At 41.7% G+C, this 25,033-nt stretch overlaps 1 protein-coding gene across 1 annotated transcript in view; it reads right to left on the bottom strand.

Annotated features, from left to right (window-relative positions):
* Positions 1–25,033, bottom strand: part of cacna1ba (calcium channel, voltage-dependent, N type, alpha 1B subunit, a) — a 621,742-nt gene that overhangs the window by 154,790 nt on the left and 441,919 nt on the right. Inside the window, exons 10-17 of the mRNA XM_068012672.1 lie at positions 24,837–24,908; positions 22,931–22,954; positions 22,579–22,668; positions 6,118–6,321; positions 5,151–5,263; positions 4,945–5,057; positions 1,745–1,876; positions 348–420 (exon numbers count right to left, since the gene is read on the bottom strand). Of these exons, the coding sequence (XP_067868773.1) occupies positions 348–420; positions 1,745–1,876; positions 4,945–5,057; positions 5,151–5,263; positions 6,118–6,321; positions 22,579–22,668; positions 22,931–22,954; positions 24,837–24,908 (821 nt within the window). The remainder of the gene's footprint in view (positions 1–347; positions 421–1,744; positions 1,877–4,944; positions 5,058–5,150; positions 5,264–6,117; positions 6,322–22,578; positions 22,669–22,930; positions 22,955–24,836; positions 24,909–25,033) is intronic.

Here is a 25,033-nt window from a genome sequence, read left to right as displayed (position 1 = left end):
CCAGGAGCACTGTGGCCATTCAGAGTGTCCCCCTTCACCCTCAGTATAAAGCCATTAGGTGAGCTCAATTATAAAGTCTAATTAGTATCTCCACGCTCGATGTTATAAATGTTGTATATCTAGGCAATTGGACATGTTTACTTTCATTATCAGATTGGTGAGTGTGCAAGACCCAGAAAATAAGTCGTCATAAGTGTTCTATGGTCATTATAAGCAGTTTTGTCGACTGTTAATATTCATTGCAAGTTTATTGTATGCAACAGCCAATGCAAGAAATAAGGCATGATTAAAAAGCAGAAATTACTTTAAAATGACTTATTTCATTCAATAAAACAATTTTGTTTTACCTGGAACACAGTGAGAATTGCAGCAGGAAATGTATCAAAATTTGTCGGAGGGGTTCCATCTTCAAAGTTAAACCTAGAGATGAACAACACCATACATGAAAAAGCTTCTTCTTCCATTGTTTAACACCTGTAGAGGTTTACTTTACGACTGCCAATAGTGATACAATTCCCAATAGCAGTATAGCCATACAAAATGTAATGGTGCTGAAAAACACTGATTTATAGCATGGTTCTCAAACAAAACTTTTAAAGGTGCATTTGAATGTTCTTGATGATGGAAGTGACTGTGATGAGCAGACCATGCAGCTAAACTGGGAGTTCTCTAATGGACTGATATTCATTCCGTGCTGTTGAACCATTTGCTGTGAATTCTCAGAACATGCATGCAACCGCACAAGAGATGTAAGGTCATCAGCCTGAGTGTTATTTGAACTTGGTAAAAGAAAGCCACCATCTTAAGTTACTATTCCATTCAGCCTTCTCTAGGTATTGAAATTGTATTATAATTATATTAATTCTACGATCATATATGTCCAAGATGTGGTCATGTGGCAGGATTTTTAATCCTTTCAACCCCAGCATATCTCTAGTCTTTCTCTACTCTGAGACTTCCATTGTAGCTTCTCTTAAGCTTTATTTCCTCTTCCGCCTAAACTTAAAATATACCAACTGATTTACTCTTCCTCCTCCTCCATATAAATTACTGCTCTGAAATTGAGACCTATTGCACAGTATCCTAAACTGATGCTTTGGAAACTGAGTGGGAAGTAGTTAAAATGAAACAACTGCTATTTTAACCTCAGGTCCGAGTGGAGGAGCAGTAGTAACATCCCCGACCAGACCAAACCTACTAGCATCACAATCCAGGGTCAAAAGGGAAGTTTAAAATAAAATAAAATTGTATGGTTACTTGTGAAACTGGAGGAGCAGTAGTGCTCCAGTGGGACCAACAAGGAAATCTTATGCCTCCACTACCTACTGCTTCCACCCTTCTGGACCATCATTCCCCTCCCTGAATCCTCGTAGCCACTTACCCAATGCCGGGAAATGTTGCCATGGGTTCCTGGCAATGACTTCTATGCCACGCAATGTTAACTGACATGTTCACTAGACTTCACTTCTACTGGGAGATAAAATAGGCCCTAACCTTTCTTAGGACCTCAAAACTATGGAACACCAAGAGCATCCATCATGCTTTCTAATCTCTGACAACATAGAGACTGTGAAAACCCTATCATGGTCTCCTATCCCCATTATTTCTTGATTGATTTCATCTTCTCTCCTTCCCTTTTCAATCTTGCTGATGTCTTGCAGTCCAGGCTTTAGTCTTTCATTTAGGTTTTTCAATAATAAAAAAAACAGGTTTTAAATTCATATTGTACTACAGTGCGACTTACTGTCCCCCAAAGAGCTGCATTCCAAGTAAAGCGAAGACGACAATGAACAGGAAAAGCAGGAAAAGCAGACTGATGATAGATTTCATGGAGTTCAGCAGAGATACCACCAGATTGCGCAATGAGTTCCAGTACCTTTAACAACACAGATAAATCATTTTACCAAAACACCCACAACTGGCACTCTGTGAATAAGCAATTCTTGAATAAAGCTAGTTAATTTTTTTCTATGACTCAATCTTAAAAATACATGCTTTGTTAGACTTTACCCTTTGAAGAAAATTTAAATGATTTTCATAAAGTTTGATCATATTAGTATGTTCAACATTTAATGGCATGTATGATAAACTTTGAACTGGTCGAGAGAATGTTTATGTGTGAGTATTTCGTGAAATAGGATGATTATAATTAATAAGTGTATGAAAATTGTATATTGAGAAACTTCTATTAATGGAGGTCTCGCACTAGCAAGGTTGACTTTTCTTCACATAAAAGTTCAACGAACTTTAAAGAGACATTTCAAACACAGAATGGATTGACCTTAAATAAAATGGCTTCACAATTGGAAAGAACTGGGAACTGAAGTTAATGGTGCAAGACACTGAAGCAATTGAGGCTCAAGTTCTACTTGTAAGTAAGTAACAGAACAGCTGATATCTCATACAGCCATAGAAGTACAATGGGTTACATGACCTCCTTCAATGATTTTCTGCCTCAAAGAGGTGGAAGTCCCACCCAAGACCAATTTAAGGCCTGAGGAGTGGAAAATCCTGGTCTGACTCCGCAGGCCCAGCAGAGGTGGGCTTGTCACCAACTTTTCGGCTGGTGGACTGGGCCTCCTGCCCAATGAGAAATTCCGGTCCAAAGCTCCAGAATTGAACTCCACCTCAGATGGCCTTATACGGTGCCTCAGAGCTCTCCGAATTTTCTCAGAGACCTCAACCTTGATGAAAGCCCGTCTCCCAGCATGTAAAGCATTCAAATTTGCAGAAAAAGTGGAACTAATTGTAGTACCTTCTAGAGCAGGAGGACTGTTGCACAGTACAGAAGGCAATTTGGGATCCTGCCCATAGACCAATTGACAGGGACGATATCCCCCAACCATCTGAAGCGAGTTCTTCGAATGAACCGCCCATGCCAGGGCAGTTGTCAATTTGCAGATTGGCTGGTCAGCTAAGATTTTATGCAGTATTTCAGCTACCACTGCATGATTCCTTTCACAGGAGCTCATTGCTTAAAGGACTTTCAGCTGCAGTATTCATAACCATAATATTCATGTTTTCACACGTCTCTGAACTCATCATTGACAAATTTCCCTCCATTATCAGTCACAAACGTGGCTGGTGCCCCAAGTCCAGTCCCTATCCATTCCTCCATGTCTACAGTCAACCTTTGGTCCTTGCTATTTATTATTGTAGGAAAACGAAATCTAGTTGATAGGTCTACAAAATGTAGAATGAGAATATTCTTGTCTTTGTCTCATACCTTTAAATCCATGGCAACTACCTCGTTAAAGTCACGTGCCAATGGAAGATAGACAATAGGATGTGATGGTGTCCTCTGATACTTTTTACAGATTTCACACTTTTCACTAATCTTATCTATTATCCTTGTATACTTTTCATCAATCATACCTGCATCCTTTCACTTTTAATCTGTAACAAGAAAGGTGAGCAAATTGTCTGTGTAACTTTAGGACAATTTGCTTTATACCTCTCTGATTCTTAACACCTGATGCCATTACTACTTCTCGAACACTCTGACTAGAAACATCAGGTTTTGTTAAGGGAATACAATAATGCCCTGACTGGATAAACTGCAAATTCACTGACTTTCCCAAAACAATTGCCATATCATGTTCCATATCAAATTTTATTTGTGCCTTTTTCATGGAAGGCTTACTCAACAGTAAAGGTATCTCACTAGTTACTACATCAGTACTGATAAGTGTCTTACTCCCAGCTATTTTACTACTCTCCAGTGACTTCAATGTGTTGTCATCACCAAACCTAAAGCTGGCAATACTTTTATGTTCCTTAACCTTGCATCGATCCTCACTACTAAGTGAATCCAAATAACATTGTAACCAATCAGTTCCGCATTCTGTCGACATGCAAGCACTATCCAATACAGCACAGTTGAACGAATCCACAACTAACATAGTCAAGACAGGACTAAAACTCCTTGTGACTAGTACAATTCATTCAGATTCATCAGTATCTTCCTCTTCTGCCTCAGAATTCTCTGAGTCATGTGTTATTTTGAGGACTCTGCCCATCTGCTTAGGGCAGTTCATTGCATAATGATACTTTGAGTCACATCTGAAGCACCTATGAACTGTTCCTTGGGCATTCCTGGGATTCATTCACCTACGATTGCTGTTCCAATTCTGTCTTCCAGCGTAATTGTCAAACCTGCTAAAGGTGCTTTCATCCTCATTCCACCTGTCTTTAACTCTTCCATTGTACTTATGCCTGCTTCCAGTATCTGGACCATTTCGAAATTTAGTAAACATTGAGTCCTTCATTCTTTGTGTTACCTCAGAATGTCCTGTTTGTTCAACCAGGGCTGCCGGAAATGGCTGTTTCCCCAGGTATTTTTTTAAGGCAGCAGACATTTGATCCAACAGGGAGTATTTATCCAAGAATCGAACCCCAGTTAGAACCAGAAGCCTATCCATATGCGACACCCGAGCATAACCTAGCAATTTAAATGCTAGCACTGAACCAGGGATCTCCAAATTGAATTTCCTCAATCTTCTATACAGTTTGTTAAGGTCCATGATATATTCCTCCATTAACTATTTGTTTTCTGAAATGTATCAAAGTCAGACTATGCCTCATAATACATTCAATAGGTCATCTTTCTTGTAAATTTCATCCAAGAATTCAAACAGATAATCCAACCCTTTATCAGTTCATTCATAGTTGTCCATTGGAACAAATGCCAACAGATTCAATCACTGCAAAATCAATGGAATCGTTTAAGGGGAAAACTAAACAGTTCTAAATTCTTAAGGTAAAATGGCAGGATAAAGAACTGGAACTGGGGCAGGATGGAACAAATTTGCATTGGGTGTGCCTTATAGTCAGTTAGGGTTTACAGAGCTGCAGCTCGAACTATAAAACCGACCTTTTATTTCCAAGATAAAATTATATAAGAAATTGAAAAGGGAAGTTCATGACAATTAATATTCTCCTTACTTGGTTACTTTGAAGATCCTGAGTAAGCGAAGTGCTCTGAGAACACTTATACCAAATGAGGTACCCGGTTTGACAGCAGCCCAAATTACCTCAAAAATACTGCCAACGATCACCTGCAAACATAGTATATAACAAGCATTTAATTAGTGAGCTCAAGACATTAATATTTTCATTGTCTGCATGTAATCACACAACCTTAATCTTACCCCAAAATCAAAACAATTGAATGAGGAATGGAAGTAAGTTCTTGGTCCCAAACCATACATTTTCAAGGACATCTCAGTCAGAAAAAGCCCAAGGAAAACAAACTCAGCAAAATCTGAAACAAAAATCATTTGTTAACATTGTACCACAGTACAAAGTAGACACGTTACATAATTTATACGTTAACAGCTCATCAGAGAAATAGTTTGTAACTGTTTGCTTCTGTACGAGGACTACCAAGTTTATGCGCATAGGATTCCAACTCCACAGAATCAAAAATCTTTATGGTACAGATAGTGGCCATTCAGACCAAGCTAATCCTATTTCCCTATGCTCTCCTTGTTGCCTGTAGGTGTTTTCTTTACTGTTTGAGCCAGTATTTCTCTGAAACTTTCTTTTAGCTGTCGGCAGTTTTTAAAGCTGTTTCCCTGTGGTCTTTAATCTTGGATTTAGTCTTCTCACCACTGCTGCCACCATGTAATGAGAAGCTTTTTCTGTTGTCTGATGCAACATAAATGAGATGCATGGAGTCCAGATTGTTGAAGATCTCAAACAGGTTTATTAACAGTTAACAAGTATATACAGCGCAGAGCTATCTATTTGCAGGTCTTGCCTCTTGGTGTTACAGTTATAGCGTGAGACTGGCACATAGTCACACGACCACATCCTGGTACTTAGCTCATTAACATACTAAGATCTTCAAGGGACATTACTTTTAAAGTCAATCAAACAACATCCTCCTTTACTTAAATAAAAACAAGAAATGTTGGAAATACTCAGCAGGTCTGGCAGCATCTGTGGAGAGAGAAGCAGAGTTAACGTTTCAGATCAGTGACCCTTCTTAGTTCTCAGTTTATGAGTTTTCACCAAGACTGATGAAAAGAACTGTACAAATATTTTTGAACCAAATAGAAGCAACTTGAAAATATACCTGACAACCGGCTTTAATTGACTGCCCTGCATACTTACACAGAGCCTCGGTGAGCCACAGTGGCTGGTCATAGTGGACAATTGCAACGCAGAGCGTGTTAAGTGCCACTACACAGAGAACAATCCAATAGAAACTCTGCGATTTCACCATGCGTCTAATGAAGAAGCGAAATCTCTTCTCTTTCCTCCGAAAATAGGAGGAGCTCTCATTTTTAACACTTTTCAGGCTGGGCCGAGTAAATCCTAGGGAAAGAGATACAAATTGAAACAAGTGTACAATTCAGTATAATTGTAAATGCTTCAAATCAAAGGAGATGATACTCTATATAGGGATTTATTCCCTATCACTTCAAGCCCATAGGTTTAACTTTATTTTTAAGTTAAATGCGTTATTCAGATTTACTGGAATAGTATGCAGCAAGTGTGTTGTAGCCAAGGATTCCTTTCGCATAACACCATTTAAGCTCATTTGTGATTGCTTATTTAGTTGCAGCTCCGAAGATGGTGCTATTTAAATAAGCATAATTATTCATTCACTGTCTAATAAACTACTGTCAGTTAATTATTCATGACAGCACCAATTTGCACAAATGTCTCTTTAATTATCTGGTTGGCAGCGGAATTGAAGGTCATAGGAATAAGTATGGATAAACAATCAGATACTCTGCAAGAACCAATGATCCTTGTACTATTGGTTTGGGGAGGGATGTTGACTGTGGACAGCAGCTGGTCAGGGCTAAATAATTGTGATGCTGCAATACAAGAATATTGTAGTATTCTGCTTGATTTGAAGACCCAAGGTTGAATCCAGCCCAAGGATTGTTAGAATGGAAGTCTCCTGATAACTCTCAGCGTGTCAATTGAAATGAGCTTTGGGGAATCGCTGGCCAGTTCCGAGTGAGCACAAATAAACAACACCATACAGCTCATAACTTAGGATCAATTGGTACTAAGCACCCAGTCTCACCAAAATTCCTTAAGCATAACTGGTTTGGGGAAAGGGCCTCACATTGATGTAGTACATGGTACATTTCTGAGGTTCTCAGGCATAGGAACAGGAGTAGGCCATTCAGTCCCTCCAGTTTGTTCCACCATTCAATTACATCATGGTTGATCTGCAATTTAACTCCATCTACCGTCTTTGATTCTGTAACCCTTAATATCCTTGCCTAACGAAAAGAGATCAATTTCAGTTTTGGAATTTGCAATTGACATAGCCTCAACAGATTTTCTAGCACATTGTTGAATGAGCGGAACACACTTTAAGGGCTGAATGGCCTACTCTTGTTCCTATTTTTATACTGCACCTAACCCTAATTACAACTGAGCCTCGTGTGCTTGATGGCAATAAAGAAAATAAGCAGTATTCCAATACAATTATCCATCACTCTGAGCAGCACAAAGTTCATAAGAAAAGATGGCATTTCTTTCTCTTCCTGTTTTATGGTTATTCTCTAACTTCCTATATATTTCCCTGGTATTGTGCATCACTCTGGTCAAGTACCAAGGCCTCTGCTGTTTGTGTCAGAAGCAGTGTGGGTAATAGAGTGGCAGGAAACCTTCAATGTCAGTAAAATGTATCTTTCTAATACGTGCAATCGTCTTTCCCTCCCTCAGGGAGACTGTGTCCACTCGACACCAGCCAGAAAACCACGCTGAGAGTGAGAGCTTATTGTGGGGGTGAACCCAGGTCCTCACTCTCGCCGAGTACATTATTTTACCAGCTGTCTGTTACTCCCACACACCTCCATAGTATTTAACTCTACTGTACATTTCTTTATAAAAAGGTGTCAATCTTAACACACAGGACCTGAAACAGTCAAAACAGTAGCCATGCCTAAACTGATCACAAGTGACCAGCACACAACATTCACATCACATTATTTCATTCCCCATGTTAAGATTTAAATTTCATTATTCTCACAGCAAGTTTTAATTGGTTGCTCTGGCATCATTGCAATACTTTGAATATTTAAGCTTGTTCAAAATTGAACTAAGTAATTTTGTTACTTAGGAAGTTGTTTATTTTTCAGGCAGTCATTTCCGTAAGAACCCCAGAAACAAATAAGAGGAGCTCACATATCAAGCTTGGTTTAAAAAACAGAAAATGTTGATGACTAAATGAGATGATGAGCTGGTATTCACACATAATTGCCTCAGTGCTGATTATCAAAGAGAAACTATTCTGACAAAAGACCCACACTGTTATAGAGTTCACAAAATATTCTCAGTTACCCGAATGCTACAGTGTTCCTTTTGTGGTGCATTGTTTGATGTACAGAGAACATGTCTGGAAAGCTTCATAGAAAAAAACGGATTGAAGTAACAAATTTACTCTCCAGTTGTACCCAATTCTTGCCATTAATAAATTATGTGTCAAATTTCAAACAACATTTTCAAGCAAATGCAATTTTATATGAACTGGCTGAACAATTTTCTACTGCAGTCTTTCAGCAGCCTGAGAGACTGCTGCAGATGGCAGCCAAAAAATTGAACATTAAAAGAAATGAGTGAAGATGAGCACTGGAAGGAAGCAGCAAAGTAAAAACATAAACAATAACATGGGATGAAATCTCTGACATTCTCCTCCAATTAAAATTTGATGCCCCTTTGATTTCCTCAAATCCTGCTGGAAAAGGTTGCCAGCTTACTGCAGGTTAAGTGGCCTGGGCTGCATTACTGTTTAATAATGCATGGTCAGATGAATGGGACAGTTCTCCATACTTGCATTTTAAATACAGTCTCTTTCCATTAATTCATGGTTTCCATTCAAATTTATGGAGAAATTCGAATTTGAATTGTGCTCATGAAAAAAACCTCTGGTGCCATTTTGTTCCAATCGCTTCATTTGAATTACCAGCTAATTTAAATGATTAAACACAAAATATAACTGAAGTAACAGGAGTAGGCTGTACTGCGGACAGTCCAGATGATTAATTCCAATTTATTGATAATTGTTTTAATAATTATTTTTATATTTAAACTGTAATACAAGGGGAAAAGAAGAAACCAACTGGAAGACTTAAATGCACACTGGTGTCGCAACTGTGCTTTGCATAACCAAACAATGTCCCATGATGCTGTACACAAGAGTAGAGGACCAAGTGTGGTTTTCAGATGAAGTAGGATTAAGTGGGCAGGGGACAATGGGAGCAGGATGAACAGACAGACATTCTGTCTTAAGTTTCATGCTTCCATTATAAATTCCTATGTCTACATTGATAATGGAAGCAGCCTCTGCAAACTTGCCATACTCCAGTGCCTCCACAGGCAGGAGGCTATAATTACAAGGTAACAAATCTACAGAGATCATTTCCATTTTAAATGTGGACATTATAATTTATAATGAAAAAGTTAACAGGAGATGTGCACAGATGGACAATTTTAAATTTATTATGTATGTAGCCTATTATAATTTCAAGAGTTAATTGTGTGCGCCTACTTTCACACAAGCTGCCTCCAACAAATTATTACTGGCCATTCTTTGCCATTTTAGACAGAATAAAGAAACTCAAAACAAATGACATTAACCTGATTATATACTTAAAGATATGGGACATGTGCCTTGTGAACCCCTTCCCCATACCTTTAATAGCTTGCTAGAGTCAGGGACTGTTCCCTCAAGAGGCTAATGTAGTTCTAATTCTAAAAAGGCTGGTAAGCAGAACCAGTAAACGATGGGGCATGAGTTTGACTTCAGCAATAGCCAAGATGCTAGGAGTTTAATGGTGCTCACTCTGATCTGTGCTCATGCGCATTAGTGAAACCATTCCATTGAGGAATAGGACCATTATATTAGAACAGTTAGCCACTGTATTGCAGGTGAGGAGACAAAGTAGAAAGTAAGTGAATGGTATGCACAGACCTCCAATTCAGGCTTAATGTTAATGACTGGTTTCTAAACAGAAGCTGTTATTGAAAGACTGGGGCACTTTGAAAGTAAGAGAATAAAATTCTTGAAAAGGAATAAAAGGGAACATAAAAAAGTAAATTCGCTGAGTCCACACCCACAATATAGAACCGTGGTCGAAGAGACCATAGGTTGACAAAGTGACCTTACAGTGTTGTATTCAAGTGATCTGAGTGTTGGGAATAAGTTTTGTCCATGGGATAATCTTGGACTCTGTGCTTTTTACCACTAGCATCAGAAATTCACACAGGTGGACCAAAAAAAGCCAAAAATGAGATGTTGGTGATATGAGATGCAGAAATAATTAAAATAACACTAACTGCTGCTGACGTCATCTACAGAAACTGCTGCAGGCTTCGGATCCGTTCCAGCTCCTTTAAAAAAGAGGAAAAAGTGCAGCTCTTTTTTTTAAAAGAAAAAAACATTTTTTTACGAAATGCGCTATCTTCTTTCTATTAAAATGTAAACCCAGTTATCATGCCGCATGCAATTCCTCTCACAATCACTCAGCCTGTTGTTGGCCCTAGATTCTCAACATTTCCCTCTTCACACTAATGGTTAAAAAGGACATCTAGGGGCTGCATCTATTCTTCCAATCAAGGGCAATGTTTGTTGAAAATATTGTGCCCATTTGATGGCTTTGAATGCCATTTTTAGTTTCAAGATAGCAATGCTATTATGTGGTTGTAGTCTCTGCTGGTCTGGCTGCTTTTATTTCCAACTTTACTCTGCTTTGGCTTCTGTGCCTCTCAGAGCTAATGGGAAATTACAGCCTTTATTTTCTCTTCACTTTTCTTCCCTTGGCTCATGAAAGTGCTGGCTCTTTCCCGATACAGTTCCACCAGCTTGGGCAGCCCTGCTATACCAAGAGGCTACAATTCTTGTATGAGACTGGGTAGCCAATGTTGTCTGCTGATTTGAGCATTGTGGACATCAAAGCTGAGCCTGCTTCAGTCCTCGATGATGGATCTGATTCCCTCCATGCACTACTTTTAGTAGCAGTTAAAATGCTCACTTAAATTTGTGACCGTTTTCCCCCCACTACCCCTCCCAAACCAGGGATTGGAGCCCAGCTGTGGCACCCCAACTATTACTGAGGCTGAGATGTGCTAACTCGACACAGACTGAAGATTGGACTGTGATCTTCCTGTTTGCATAGCTCAATATTATATCAGGTGTCACTGCTGTTCTTCAAAAATAGCATGCATTCATGTCAAGTTTAATGTGAAAAATTTCTTGCATTACAAGCAAACAAGTGAAAGATATGCATATTTTCTTTTAGTAGGCTTTGGTGCAAGTGGCGTTCCAATAAAGAGCTAAAGGCAAATTCAGAACTGACAGAAATTAGTTCTCAGATAGAGCTTAATTACCTTTTTAATATCACCAATTTTCTGTTCTTTAATAAAAATGGAACAATATTTTATCATGTTACTTAAGGCAACCCATTGCCTTCAGGAGCTGATAGGCTCGATCTAAACTAATTGAGGGAAAGTGTCATGACATTACAGAAAGTGCATCATCGGGAAAATAAGTTACCAGGTTAAACTAGCACCAGTCCATTTTTCGGAATGTTTTTCAATATTTGATAATACTGGGGCCAAAAAATTTGGTTTTGTAATGCCATTGGTGCTGGCACTAGAGAAGCACGATCTCAGTCAGAATGCTTCAGGCCATTTCTGGCAAAGCCCGCACAGCATGCCCTGAATGTAAGGGCGCCAATGTGGGCGTGCCATGCTTGCACCAAAAGCATTCAGAGTGGACGAGCTGTCATGTCAAACTGCCTCTAATGCTGACTTAGGACCATAGGAACAGGAGTAGGTCATTTGGCCCCTCAAACCTGTTCCAGTGAGATCATGGCTGTCTGCAACCTAACTCCTTACACTTAGTCCCGTATCCCTCAATGCCTTTGGCTAACAAAAATCTATGAATCTCAGTTTTAAAACTTACAATTGACCTTGCATCAATTGCCTTTTGTGAAAGAGTTCCAAACTTCTACTACCCTTTGTGTGAAGAAGCATTTCCTAATTTCACTCCTGAGAAGTCTGGCTCTAATTTTTAGACTCTCCAACTAGTTTCTCCCAATCTACCCTATCTGTTCATCTTAATACCTTGAAAAATTCCCTTGACCTCTAAATTCCAGGGAATGCAACCTTAGTTAGTTTAATCTGTCCTTATTCCTTGGAGACCAGGTATCATTCTTGTAAATCTATACGGCACTTCCTCCAAGGCCAATATATCCTTTCTAAGGTGTGGTGCCCAGAACTGTTCTCTAGCTGTGATCTAACCAGAGCTTTGTACAGCTGAAGCATAACTTCTACCCCCTTGTATCCTAGTCCTCTAGTTAAAAAGGCCAACATTCTATTAACCTTTTTGATTACTTTTGGTACTTATTCATGACATTTTAATGATCTGTGTACTTGGATCCCCAAGTCTCTCTGGACCGCCACTGATTCTAGCTTTCTCCCATTTATAAAGAACCATATTCTATCCTTTTTAGGTCCAAACTGGATAACCTCACATTTGATTACTTTAAAAGCCCCTTTTTGCCCATTCACTTAATCTATCAATATCTCTTTGTAATCTTATGCTTCCATCTACACTGCTTCTAATGCTTCCAATGCAGCATATCTTTGTGACATTGGCAAACTTGGACATATGGCTTTCGATCCCATCATCTAATTCGTTAATGAATACAGTGAATAGTTGAGGCCCCAACACGGGGCCCCAACTTGTGGGACACCACTAATCACATCCTGCAAATTAAAGTACACTCTGTCTCCCATCATTCAACCAATTTCATAACCAGGTCACTAACTTGCCTTCAGTTCCACAAGTTTCAACTTTAGGTAACAATCTCTTATGAGGGACTTTACAAAATGCCTTCTAGCAGTCCACATAAATAATATCCATAGACATTCCCCTATCCACTACTTTAATCACCTCTTCAAAAACCTCAATCAGATTTGTCAGGAACGACCTACCCTTTACAAATCCATGCTGGCTCTGTTTGATCAGCTGAAAATTTTCAAGGTGTTCAGTCATGCAATCCTTAATTATAGACTCTGGCAATTTCTCGACAACAGATGTTACTGTTACTGGTCTATAATTCCCTGGTTTGCCCCTCTCATCTTTCTTAAATAGAGAAGTGACGTGCAATTTTCCAATCTAAAGGAACTATTCTTGAATTGAGAGAACTTCAAAAGATTACAGTTAGGGCATCTAAAATGTTCTCACTAACTCTTTTTAAAATCCTGGGATAGAAACCATCTGGTCCTGGGGATTTGTCACTCTTTAGAGCCATTCATTTTTCCATTTCTGTTATCTTGCTTACATGAATTTTGATGAGTCCCTGATTCAATAATAGTTTCCTTGGGATGGCCAGCATGCTGACCTCTTCCTCTACTATAAATACTGATGCAAATGATTATTCAGCATGTCTGCCATTTCCTTATTTGTATTTCGCCTAAGTCAGTTTTCAAGGGGCCCACATTGCTCCTGAACACCCTCTTTTTCCTAATGTAATTGTAAATGTTTTTGTGTTGATATTGATAACCCTTGCAAGTTTCTTTTCATATTCCCTTTTTGTAGCTTTTACTATCTGTTTTGTCATCCTTTGCTGCCTTTTTTCTCTTTCCCATTTTCCAGGATCTGTGGTATTATTTGCATTATTGTATGCTTTATCTTTTAGTTTTAAGTTGTCTCTTATTTCTTTAGTTGTCCATGGCTGTCTTTTTTGGAAAGTAGAGCTCTTGTCCCTTAGGGCTACAAACTGGTTCTGCATCACATTAAATTCTTTTTTGAACACCTCCCATTGATCTGCTGTCATTTTACCCATTAACAGATTTGCCCATTTTACTGTGGACAGTCTCTGAGCTGAATTTTATCAGCACGCTGCACTCTGTGGCGGCACGCTGTAAAAGCAGCGACCTTCCAACACGGAAGTGCTGCTGCACAGCCCCCGTGATCACACATGCGGAGTCTGATTAAAATGGAGGGGGCGGAGCAGCTGCCCCCGATGACGTAGAGGGGGCGGCCGTCGAGTCCCCAGCAACGGCATCCAGCGCCACTGGCGCCATTTTTAAAGCGCTACAAGCCTTTAGCAAAAATTTACATTTTTAAAGCGAAAGAGAGATATACAGCACTGAAACAGGCCCTTTGGCCCACCGAGTCTGTGCCGACCATCCATTTATACTAATGCTACATTCCCTCCCACCTGCCTACACTAGGGGCAATTTACAATGGCCAATTTATCTATCAACCAGCAAGTCTTTGGCTGTGGCAGGAAATCAGAGCACCCAGCAGAAACCCACGCAATCACAAGGAGAACTTGCAAACTCTGCACAGGCAGTACCCAGATCTGAACCCGGGTCGCTAGAGCTGTGAGGCTGTGGTGCTAACCACTGCGCCACCCTAATATTAGATTTCATTTGTTTTTAATAAATAATTAGAAAATGGAGGCCCTTTCCCAACCACTTCAATGGTCTTTTCATTGCCCCATATTCAGAAAACTTATTTTATTCCCGACCCAAACTTCCCCCCGCCCAACCTTCTCACATTTGCCCTTCAACCCCTTCCCACCATTCCCACAGCCAATAAAAAGTATTTTCCCCGCTCCCCCACCCCTCCCGCCCTGATAATTTTACTCCTCCCCTCTCCCCACCAGTGTTTCGCCTCGGAACGCCAACAGCGTTCTGAAGGTGTGCGAATCGCGGCTGGTTGGCCGTGAAATCAGCATGGGACGGCTGCCGTCGGCAGGTAAGTCAATTTACATTTTATTAATACTCATTTAAATATATAGATGCAGGCCTCGCAACCAAGCAGCGGGGTGGCCGCACCGAGGCCTCATCGCCACCACCAATATCCTGCGGGGCCTTTTCCGCATTGTGGCTTGTGGCGGGCCGCTCCCACTAGCAATTTACGGCCCTCTCCACCACGACCCATGGCGTCAAGGGGCTGGTAAAATTCAGCCCTCTGTCTCATCGCATTGACATGAACCTTACCTAAATTTAGAATTTTAGCTGTTTCACGTTTTGTCCTTGCAACCACCATGTTGAACTCCATCATATTATAATCACTATTAGATAAATGTACATGCACCATTAGGTTGCTAGCTAAATCTGGCGCATTACTTATTAATTAATCTAATTTGGCACCCAATCTACCATCTTGGACCTCGCAGATCCTGTTAGCATCCTCTCTTAATCACTCCTGAACATGCATTCAGCTGCGCAAGAACCCTCGACTAGCACAGTTTAAAAGGATCACCACTCAATTTTCAGTAGAGGTGCTTTTAATTTCCTTTTGCTAACACAGAGTTAATGGAAGTACTATGTTGAGCATTTTTGGAGGAGTTGACAGAAGTTTTTGGAGTCCACAATGGAGTGACACTGGATCCTGAAAAGAGGGTCAGTGGAGTTGAAAGGCCTGTGAGGAGAAAGCCTGGTTTCAGTAATGGGGGCTACAGTTACAGGTTCTTCTTAGACTGAACTATGACTTGGAAATGCAGCACAGGCAACAAAGAGGGGAGGCTGTGCACAGAGAGAGGAGGAGGAGGGCTCTCAACAGAAGCCGCTACCCACCAAGGGTCTTCAAAGAGCACATGTCCTAATCCATCTCAATCAGGAGCAGTGACTGAGGCATCTACAGTTCACCAAGGAGGTCCTGACCGAACTGTGCCACCACTTGCAACTGGACCTGCAGCCACACAGTAAGATAAGGACAGAGCTGACAGTGGCCTTGAAGATAACTGTAGCCATCAATTTCCTTGCTGGCAGGTCCTTCTAGTCAGGTGCAGACAACATTTCCAACATTTCATAGTTCGCCATGCATCAGGGAAGGGACAGAGGCTCTGTAAAGGAGAGGGGACTTCATTGTCTTCTCTCTGACTACTGAGAAACAGGCACGTGGCTTTGCCAGGTTAGCAGAGTTCCCAATGGTGCAGGGTGCCAGCAACTGCACATATGTAGCTCTGTGGGCCCCACATATCATTAGGGAGATGTAGCACAACTGCAAGAGCTATCACTTCATGAATATGCATTTGACACGTGACCAAGGACAGAAGATCATGTTAGTAAATGTCCACTATCTTGGCAGCAGTCACGATGTATTCATCCTGTGCCAGTCAACAGTACCCGCAATCTTTGAGCCACCACGAAAGAGCCAGAGGCTGTCTGCTGGATGACAAAGGATACCCTCTCTGTACCTGGCTTGCGACTCCCCTCTGCCACCTGACCAGGCATGGACAGTGTATCTGCAATGAGAGCTTTGCTACCACCGGGAATGTCATTTAGCAAACCATCGGCATTTTCAAACAATGGTGCTGCTACCTGGACCACGTTGGGGAACTCCAGTACTCACTGGAGTGTGTCTCCAAGATTGTGGTGGTCTGCTGCATCCTCTCTCTCCTGCCACCAGGCATTTGGAGGTCACCTCAGGAGCAGGAGGAGGAGGAGGAAAGCAGTAGGCGTCCGGGACCCCTTCACTCCGGACGGGCTGTCAGTAAGCAGATACTCAGACTCCGCTTTCCCCGAGATCTCATCCCCACACCATCGCTGTTCCACAATTCCCCACCTTTCGATCCACCTGCTACGTTCCACCACAGCATCCTCTTGGCCAAAACCTTGAAATAAAAGCTACCACCAAAAAAAAATTACATATTAACTTTATTCAATAACTATTTCATTAAACATACAAAACTAAACTGTTCACCCTTGTGCATTTCCTTAGTGCCTGATGTACAGGTGCCTAAGCCTGGCCTAGTGCTCCTGCACAGTGCTACCCCAGTGGTTGCAGCATGGTTGGTGGAAGGCTGCTGACTTTCATTGGGGGAGACTGCCTTGGAGGACTCACCTCAAGTAGCTCTGGGCTTTGAGAGCCTGCCTTCATGCCAGACAGCAGGATGAGGGTGTGGTAGGATTTGTGAAAGAGTATAAAGCAGGAATATATGATCATCCTGAATGTTCTTGGAGATACTGGATGCACTGTCCTCTGCCCTATAATGCAAAGCACCATCTCCTCCAAAGGGCTCAAGTGATGCTGGAGTACCTGTCCCCTACTGGTTCTCTGCTGCTGCCTCCTGTTATATGTGACCTTGTCCTGCAAGAGAGAGGAAAAAATGACGAGTGTGTTGCAATGTGTTTGGGTGATATGCCTGCCATAGCTGGAGGTGTGTGGAAGCTGAGAGAGGTGGCTGTGAGGCTGGCCGCATTGGTAAGTGCGTGAGGGTAAGGTGGAGCATCTGAATGTCAGGCGTGAGTCCTGATTGCTGATGGGGAGTGATAAGGATTGAGCAGCGTGAGAGGTTGGTGGTGCAGTGGGTATGAAGTCCGATGAAGATGCATTCACTGACCTTGACCACCTGCATGAAATAATGACTTTTTGTGACAATGCTGCCAGGCCCTCAGGGCTAGACTACAGGAATTGATCTCCCTGGCCACCTGCTCCCATTTCCTTTGCAGGGTGTGCCTTGAGAACTTCCTGGCAGAAACATGGTGCCTCTTCTCCTTTTGACCTCTGTCACAGAGGCCTCCAGTGCCACATCTGAGACCCTAGGAGCCCTCACTCTGCTCTGCTGCTCCATTACCAGTCCTCTTCCTTCCTGACACTGTTCCAGCAGCTTGAGTGAACCTCCCCTTTAAGAGGGGCAGGCTGTCTTTAAGAAGTGTGGGCTCGCTGTATATCGTGCTAGCCGTGCATGCCGCTCAGCGTGCAACCAGTCAGCAGTGTGCTTCGTGCTGGGCTGTATGCTACAATCATATTGGTGAGCAGGCAGCAGGAAGTTTGCCCATTGCCTGCCTTTACGGGACTGGGCTTTGTGATCCCCACACCTGATATAGGGCTAAATTGATATTTCCCCCAGTAGTCTTCCCTCTTTGTAAATCTCCCTTTTCTAACCATACGCGGCTTTGATTCAATCATTCTCTTCACTTTAAATTGGCACAATTTTGATGTTTTGCAAACTTTTACTCTCTAATTTACATAGAGCAAAAATCATCCAGACAGCCCGATGCAGATTAATGTAGTAGCTGCTACAATCAATAAAGGCAGGATTTACTGTTCAGGCTCATCTGATTCCACGGCCTGAAGAAGTCAGACAGGAATTTTAACAGAGAAAAAAAACACCTTGGGACCAGCCCCAGAAGCCACTGGCCATGATCCACTACTGCAGGCACCTGAGGTCTGCCTCAGTCATCCTTCATGCCAGACGGGCTTCCCAATAGAGATAGGAATCACACTGTGAGGGTGTTGAAAATATATACCACAGTAGCAGAGCAGTGGAGCAGGCTCAAAGTTCACTCTGGCGACTCTGTGCAGGAAACATCAGCCCACATCTTTACAACTACTGCAGCTCTTTCAGAGCAACATTGCACAGAACAGCATTTTAATGTTGACCTTAAATATTAGAAAGGAGTTACGAGCTTCTTTCCACAAAGGGTCAGCAACATTCAGATGTCTCATTCACGTGGCTATTTATCACATGTAAGACATGAGGGGCATTACTGCAGCACTCAGTCCTGTGCTTATCCAATGTCCAAATATGGATCCTCCCAGCAGGGCATTGCGAAGGCTATACATTTACATTCTGACATCTCCAACCAACTCAAACACACTGACCGTTCAAAAATTAAAATTACAAATTCTTAATGAGAGGGGTTATCAGATTTAGGTGAAAATTACATTTGTACTGTAGCTTTCGGAAAATACTAAGGCTGAATTTTCGGTTGGGCAGGAGGCCTTGTCCACTGGCTGAAAAGTTGGGGGCGAGCTCGCCTCCGCAGGGCCAGCGAGCCACGCCGGGATTTTTCACTCCCCAGGCGCTTAATTAGTCTTGGACGGGACTTCCACCTCCTTGAGGCAGGGAGTCCCACCTAATGGAGCTGCTGGCCAATCAGCAGGCCAGCATCTTTTAGTCCCAGCAGCGCCACCAGGAACGGTGGCCACTGCTGGGACTACACCCAGCCATCAGAGGCAAGAGGAAGGACAGTCCCAGAACGCAGGTAAGTGTGTTGTGCGTTGGGGGCTGCTTGGGCTTCGGGTTGGACCTCCGTGGGGCACAGGAGGGTTCCTACCCCCAGCCCGCAAGACAGCCGCCTGGTTTTACCAGGTGGAGCTCTTGGGGCCTTAGCTGTCAGGCCACTGTGGGTAAAATTCCCGCAGTGGAGGGAGGAGGCCCTTAAGTGGCAGTTAATTGGCCACTTAAGGGCTTTGATTGGCCTGGGGCAGGTGGGCCGTTTCACGCCACCTCTGCCCCACATATAATTGCAGCAGAGATGGGAAGGCATCGGGAACAGCCCACCACCCCCCACCAGCCCACTCATTGGGTGGCTGTAAAATTCCGGCCTAGGTTCAGAAAAACACTTAAGCTTTCAGAGAAGCAAAAGAGGAACTGTTTACTGATGACTGAAAGCTTTTAAATATAAAAAGCTGGTTTATGGCTGAGAGTGAGCTTCTTTCCCAGTAGACAAACCAAATAAGATCGCTGTGTGGCACAAGCTTTCATAACAAAATGCTTGCCTACATTACTGACTTATGACTTATACATAAATATAAATGAAAAGAAAACATTCTTACATTTAAACTGAAAAGCAAGATACTAATCTCTAAAAATGTCAGCCTTGGTTCAGTAGTCGTCCTTTGAGTCAGAAAGTGGTGGCTTCAAGTCCCACTCCAGAGACTTGAACAATAATCTCGGCTGACAGTTCAGTGCTGCACTGAGAGTGCTCCACTGTTAGAAGTGACATCTTTCACCCTATAAGGTGAACAAAAAAAATCTCATCTCACTCTTTAAAGAGGAACTGAGACGTTCTCATGGTATGCTGACCAACATTTGTCCTTTATCCAACATCACTGAAGTAAGGCCTCGTGGCAACGGCCCCGCCGCTCGGCGACAGGTCCCCCATTTCAATATGTAAACTAATTTACATACCTGTTTTAATGAGGGTCCTGTCACCTCCTCAATCGCTGCACCAATCTTCATTAGGATGGCCGACAATGCCGCGCCTTTGAATCCCCGTTCGGGGAAACCCGGCGTGACACCTGTGGGGAGGGCGGGGGAGGAGTATTTTTTTCTCTGTGGAGGGGGGAGCGGGGTAACAACGATGCAGATTGGTCGGGGTGGGGTGATGGGAAAGGGTAAATGGCAAAGTTACCGAACTTTGTGGGGGGGGGGTCAAATTGTCAATATTTGAATTCCAAGCAGGAAAAGGGCACGAATGTCTAGAAATGCCATTGGGGGACAGGGTAAATGCATTTAAAGGTCATTGAAATGTGTTTTATAGAAATTCTACTGACCTGTCCCTTTAATTTTTAAATGTCCATTGAGGGCTGTAAGTCCTTTAAAAATTGGCGCCGGATGCCGATGCCTGCGACGGCTCACCCGCCCCCTCCACGTCATCGCAGAAAGCGGGAGGTGTGGCTATGCAAATGAGCCACCGCATTTGAAATCGTGGAGGCTCCATGCTGCGGTGCCCGTGCGGTCGGTCTGCATTTTTTACGTCCGCTGCCTACTTCGGCGGCGGACTCTTAAAATATAGCCCATGGACTTCCATCAAAATAACATTTGTAGATCAATAGTTCTTGCCTTACAGTATAAAGAAAGCTTACATAGTAATTTATTGGATACTGTGGATGGCACCATGGGTTACCAATGGGATCATTGCCAAAGTCATTCTGGAAAATGTATTTTGGACATACCCACTCAGTATCTGGCAGTATTTAAACATCCAGGTTCTCAGGTCTTAAACTGAAGCATTGCAATCAATGGTGGTTCTCCGCCAATTCCTCTGTCAGCACACTGGTTCACACATGTACTTGGAATTGCTTTGTGCACCATTCTCCCAGACATTACCCATTTAAATAGATTGGTTAACAACTCTGTTAAATAACACACAAAGCAATTTGCTATGAACATGTTACCTAATGTGCTGGAGGAGTAAATGAAATCCTTCCGAGTTTGCTTATAAACAACCATTCCTTCTATTGCTCCCATATGTTAATTGAACAAGTGATTCTTCCACAGCCTAGCTAACAGTAAGTTGAAGGATGCACGGTTTAAAAATGCCAGAAGTATGTATTGTGTAATGTATTATTCTGCTGCTGCGATGAAGCCCTGTCACTTAAAGACCACAAAATCTAATTGCTGTAAATGAGATCTCAAGGTGAATTATATGCCATTCTCTGAGGCCCATAAAAAATAGCAGGAGATCATTGGCTTGCTTTCACTGTTGTTTTCTAGGGATAGATTGCATCAATCAAAATGTTTGATGTGTGAAGTGTGACCTATATAGATATATGTGCACATAGAAATTCCACTTTCCTTGCATAGCCATTGTCCCTGACAATAATAATCCTCCATAATAAGCATTTAAATCGTGCAAATGACTGACTAAATAATAGCACAAGTAAAGTTTGGGCAATGTGGATTAATTTTGGACACTAACAAAAATAAAAGGCTTGTATTTCATTTTGCACAACAAGTAGTAGAGAGGGTCGTGATAGATAAGGGAAATGGTGCTGGATCACATGACTTTTTAAATAATACAATGAAACCGATCTAATTTGCAGCAATTTTTACATTTAACAATACTTGAATAACTCTTTGTGTTAAAATATGCAGAGTGCGTTTATGTTAATGCTATGTAATTTTGGAGAAAGTCCAATGAAAACTGTTATCTTTCTTTTTCTTAGAGCAATTGAAGGCTAAAGTATTTCTCCTGCATGGCCACATCATAAGCTACTCGGTCCTGCCCAACCTGAATCTTGTCTCCCCTCTGTGAGCAACCTAATTAGACTCTTTGTTAAGCCTGACTCAATGTGGCATGATCCACATTTCCCATCTTCTGAGTTCAGCCAGGGAGCCAGGTCTTGTAAACTAAACACAAAGACTGAACTTAAATAGACGATTAAGAAAGGCTGCTTAGAGGAAAATGCAGAGCGTGAATCAAAAGGAGGAAAAAATTAGAAAGAAGGAAGCAGCAAAGCAAATTCAGAAGGCAGAGGAAAAACACAAAACTGAGGGGTTCGGAACAAAGTGTGTGACAGGCAAAGGGAAAGCCAGAAATACAGAAAATAGAATGTAGACAGTGCATGTCCAAACTGTCTAACACACAGAGAATGAGAAATATACAGAAGAAAGAGGAGACAGAGGGATGACAAAGTTATAGAATGAGGACAACAAGCAGACAGAGGTACCTCAGAACTACATAAACAGGAAAGGAAAGATTAGTCTAACACAGGCTGTTCTCAGTAATATAGACAATAAAACTACACACATGTCAGTAATCAATCATTTTCTGAAGTCTTTCCAGATGCCTCAACAGCAGTGAGAGCAAGGCCTCAATCAGCTTCTCTTCTACCCTGCCCTTCCCTCACCAATGGATTTCTTGACTAATAGGAATTAAAATGTTGCCAATGTGGACAGGTTTGCTCAGTCGTAAACAGAACATGCCAAAGCTACAAAAATACTTTTAAAACTGTACATCTTCCTGCAACTCTCTGGCAGCTAAATGCCTTTAAATCTAAGCCCACCCCCGAAGATATTATGACCTTCCAACTAAATTTAAACAAGAAGGGCTACAAGGGAGATTACTCACCCACTGAGGAAATGTCTGTGAAATGATCTTCTCCCTCCTCAGCATTAATCAGGTCATTCTTACTCTTTTTCGTTGTTGCTCTCTTTAAAACTGTGTAAACAACCAAGCGTTACTGCAACATCAATCTGCCTAGCACCTTCTTAATCTTACTTGGTGTGCATTTATTACATGAAAAAATGGGTGGTTAGTTAACTCAGAGTAAGCTCAAGACTTTTCTTAAGTCAGAGATTTGTGCATCCTTGAACTTTCCAATTTAGAATTAGTTGGCAGTGTAGCAGTTAATCAAGGCAAAACCCACTCTATCACATCAAATGTTGCTAACAGTCACCCTGTATACCAATGCATTGCTAACTGGAAGAACAGCATTCCTGCTTATCTGTCAAGACATAGCTAGGATCATCCATTCATTTTTAGGGATCAAAACTGGTAGTCAATCGCATACAAAGTTGTCTGTAGAAATTTTCCAACAATCCACCATTATCCGCACTTAGAGTTTGTTCCTAGCCATTTAGCATTTAGATCAATCTAATACTTTCAGTCCATATACACTAAGCTGCAATAGCTGACCTGAGACAGCATTTATTTATATCACTTTGATATGCACTTGGGATCAAGAAAAGCTGCTTACTCTTAACAAAACATGTGATATTTTTGTGCAATAAAGGCTGTAAAGCAGCGATGATTCATACAAATTTGTCAGAATTTGTCTTTTGAGTTCATAAGTTGCAGGAATGGCACAATTCCATCCTTTACCTTTGTTTTCTACATTCAAAACTTGAAGGGTGATTATGAAGAAGAAATGCTCAAGTCAATACAAACGTCTCAGCTCTCAAAAGGCAAGAGAGCTTGGGGGCTACAATGTTAGTCATGCAGTTATGCCACAAATGGTGAGAGCCTTGCAGTGAGAGGTTTTTCAACCTGAAAACCTACTATCCAAACACAGGTCTGACATTCACAGCTCCAGTCAATCTGCTGTGAACCAAATCCTGGGTTGATGGTCTTCTCTAACTGGAGCCCAACTTTCTGAATAATACTGTTGGATAATATCAACATCCTTTGTGTTGTTTGTCCCTTTTATTAATTGATGAATTTTCCCTAATTTTTTATGAATTATAATAAGGCAAATGTTATCACCTCCCCTTCACACCTAATTCATTCGAGCTGTTGCTCTCCAGCCATCCTTGTGAAACATGTGCCAGTTCAACATAATACGTGAACCCTTCATTTTGTAGTATGAGCTTCAAATCTGGAAGTCAGGATCCATTTCCTCTGGTTACAGGACATAAACAAGTTCAAATTTGCTTGGCCAGAACTGTATCATTATTAGGAATAGCAATATTCTTGAATAAAGTTCATAATCGTCTTTTCTGCCTTCCCCAAATCACTGGATTAACACAGACAGGTCAGCTGAAATAAAATCATGACCGAAAGATCATGTCAGAAGAGTTACAGTTATTTTCTTTTACCAGATCTATTCTTCATACTGGAAGTATGGTTCCTTGCCCAGTGCTGATTCTGGATATCCATACATCAATGCAGCTGAACTCAAGCAAAACTGCAACCACTGTATAAGTTTAAGGGATGTAATGAGTACTTTGCCTTTCAAAGTACTCTTCATTGATACCAACAGTCATTTGTCAAAATTAAGTGTTAGGGCTTCTCGGTGGATCTGTTAATAATGTTACCCAGAATGGACCACACTGGTCTGAAATTTTCAGGCTTGATCCCTAGTCTTGTTAAGTTAGCTGATGTTAGCCAAAGTGACAGGAAGGGATTCAGAATTCGTGTCAGCACCATTGCCTAGGGAAGGTGAAAATGAATCGGACAATATTGCCGATCCTGATTGCTATCCAGTCATTGTGCTGGAAAGCATATGTTTAGACATTAAGAGGATCAGGCTCAGCTGTGATGACCCCCCCCCCCCCCCCCCCCACAGACAATACTGACAATCAACATCAAGAATCACACTGAAAGATTGGTCATTTGGCAACATGGCTATTGGAGACATGCCATGGTCAGACTAAATGCATTAGGGGCAAATAAAGTTCCAAGTATCTGGCAGTAATGTGCCTCACGTTACTGGGAAAGGCTGGTTTTGAAAGACAACTGTCTCCAGGAGGTTGTATCTATAGAACAATTATATTTAATGGATGCCTGCATAAGGTTGAAACAATGAACAATGGTTTAAAATCCAATAGCTAGAGTCTTTTGATTAGCTTTGAACCAGACACTCTTTACCCATCACCACTGCAATTAACAGAATGTGCACATACCATCCAAAGCACACTTGTCTTCTGCATTCTTGTCCTCTTCTGCCAACATGACCTCCTCTAAAACAAGATGCAAGAAAAGAAAGCTGACACATGCAGCAATTCTAGTATCCATGTGACCAACACAGAACGACCCAAACGATGAAATAAATCTACAAGTGGTAGTACGGATATTCGACCTTCAC

Source organism: Heterodontus francisci, chromosome 32 (genome assembly GCF_036365525.1).
Source record: "Heterodontus francisci isolate sHetFra1 chromosome 32, sHetFra1.hap1, whole genome shotgun sequence".
NCBI lineage: Eukaryota > Metazoa > Chordata > Chondrichthyes > Heterodontiformes > Heterodontidae > Heterodontus > Heterodontus francisci.
This window is presented reverse-complemented; position numbering and strand designations above follow the sequence as displayed.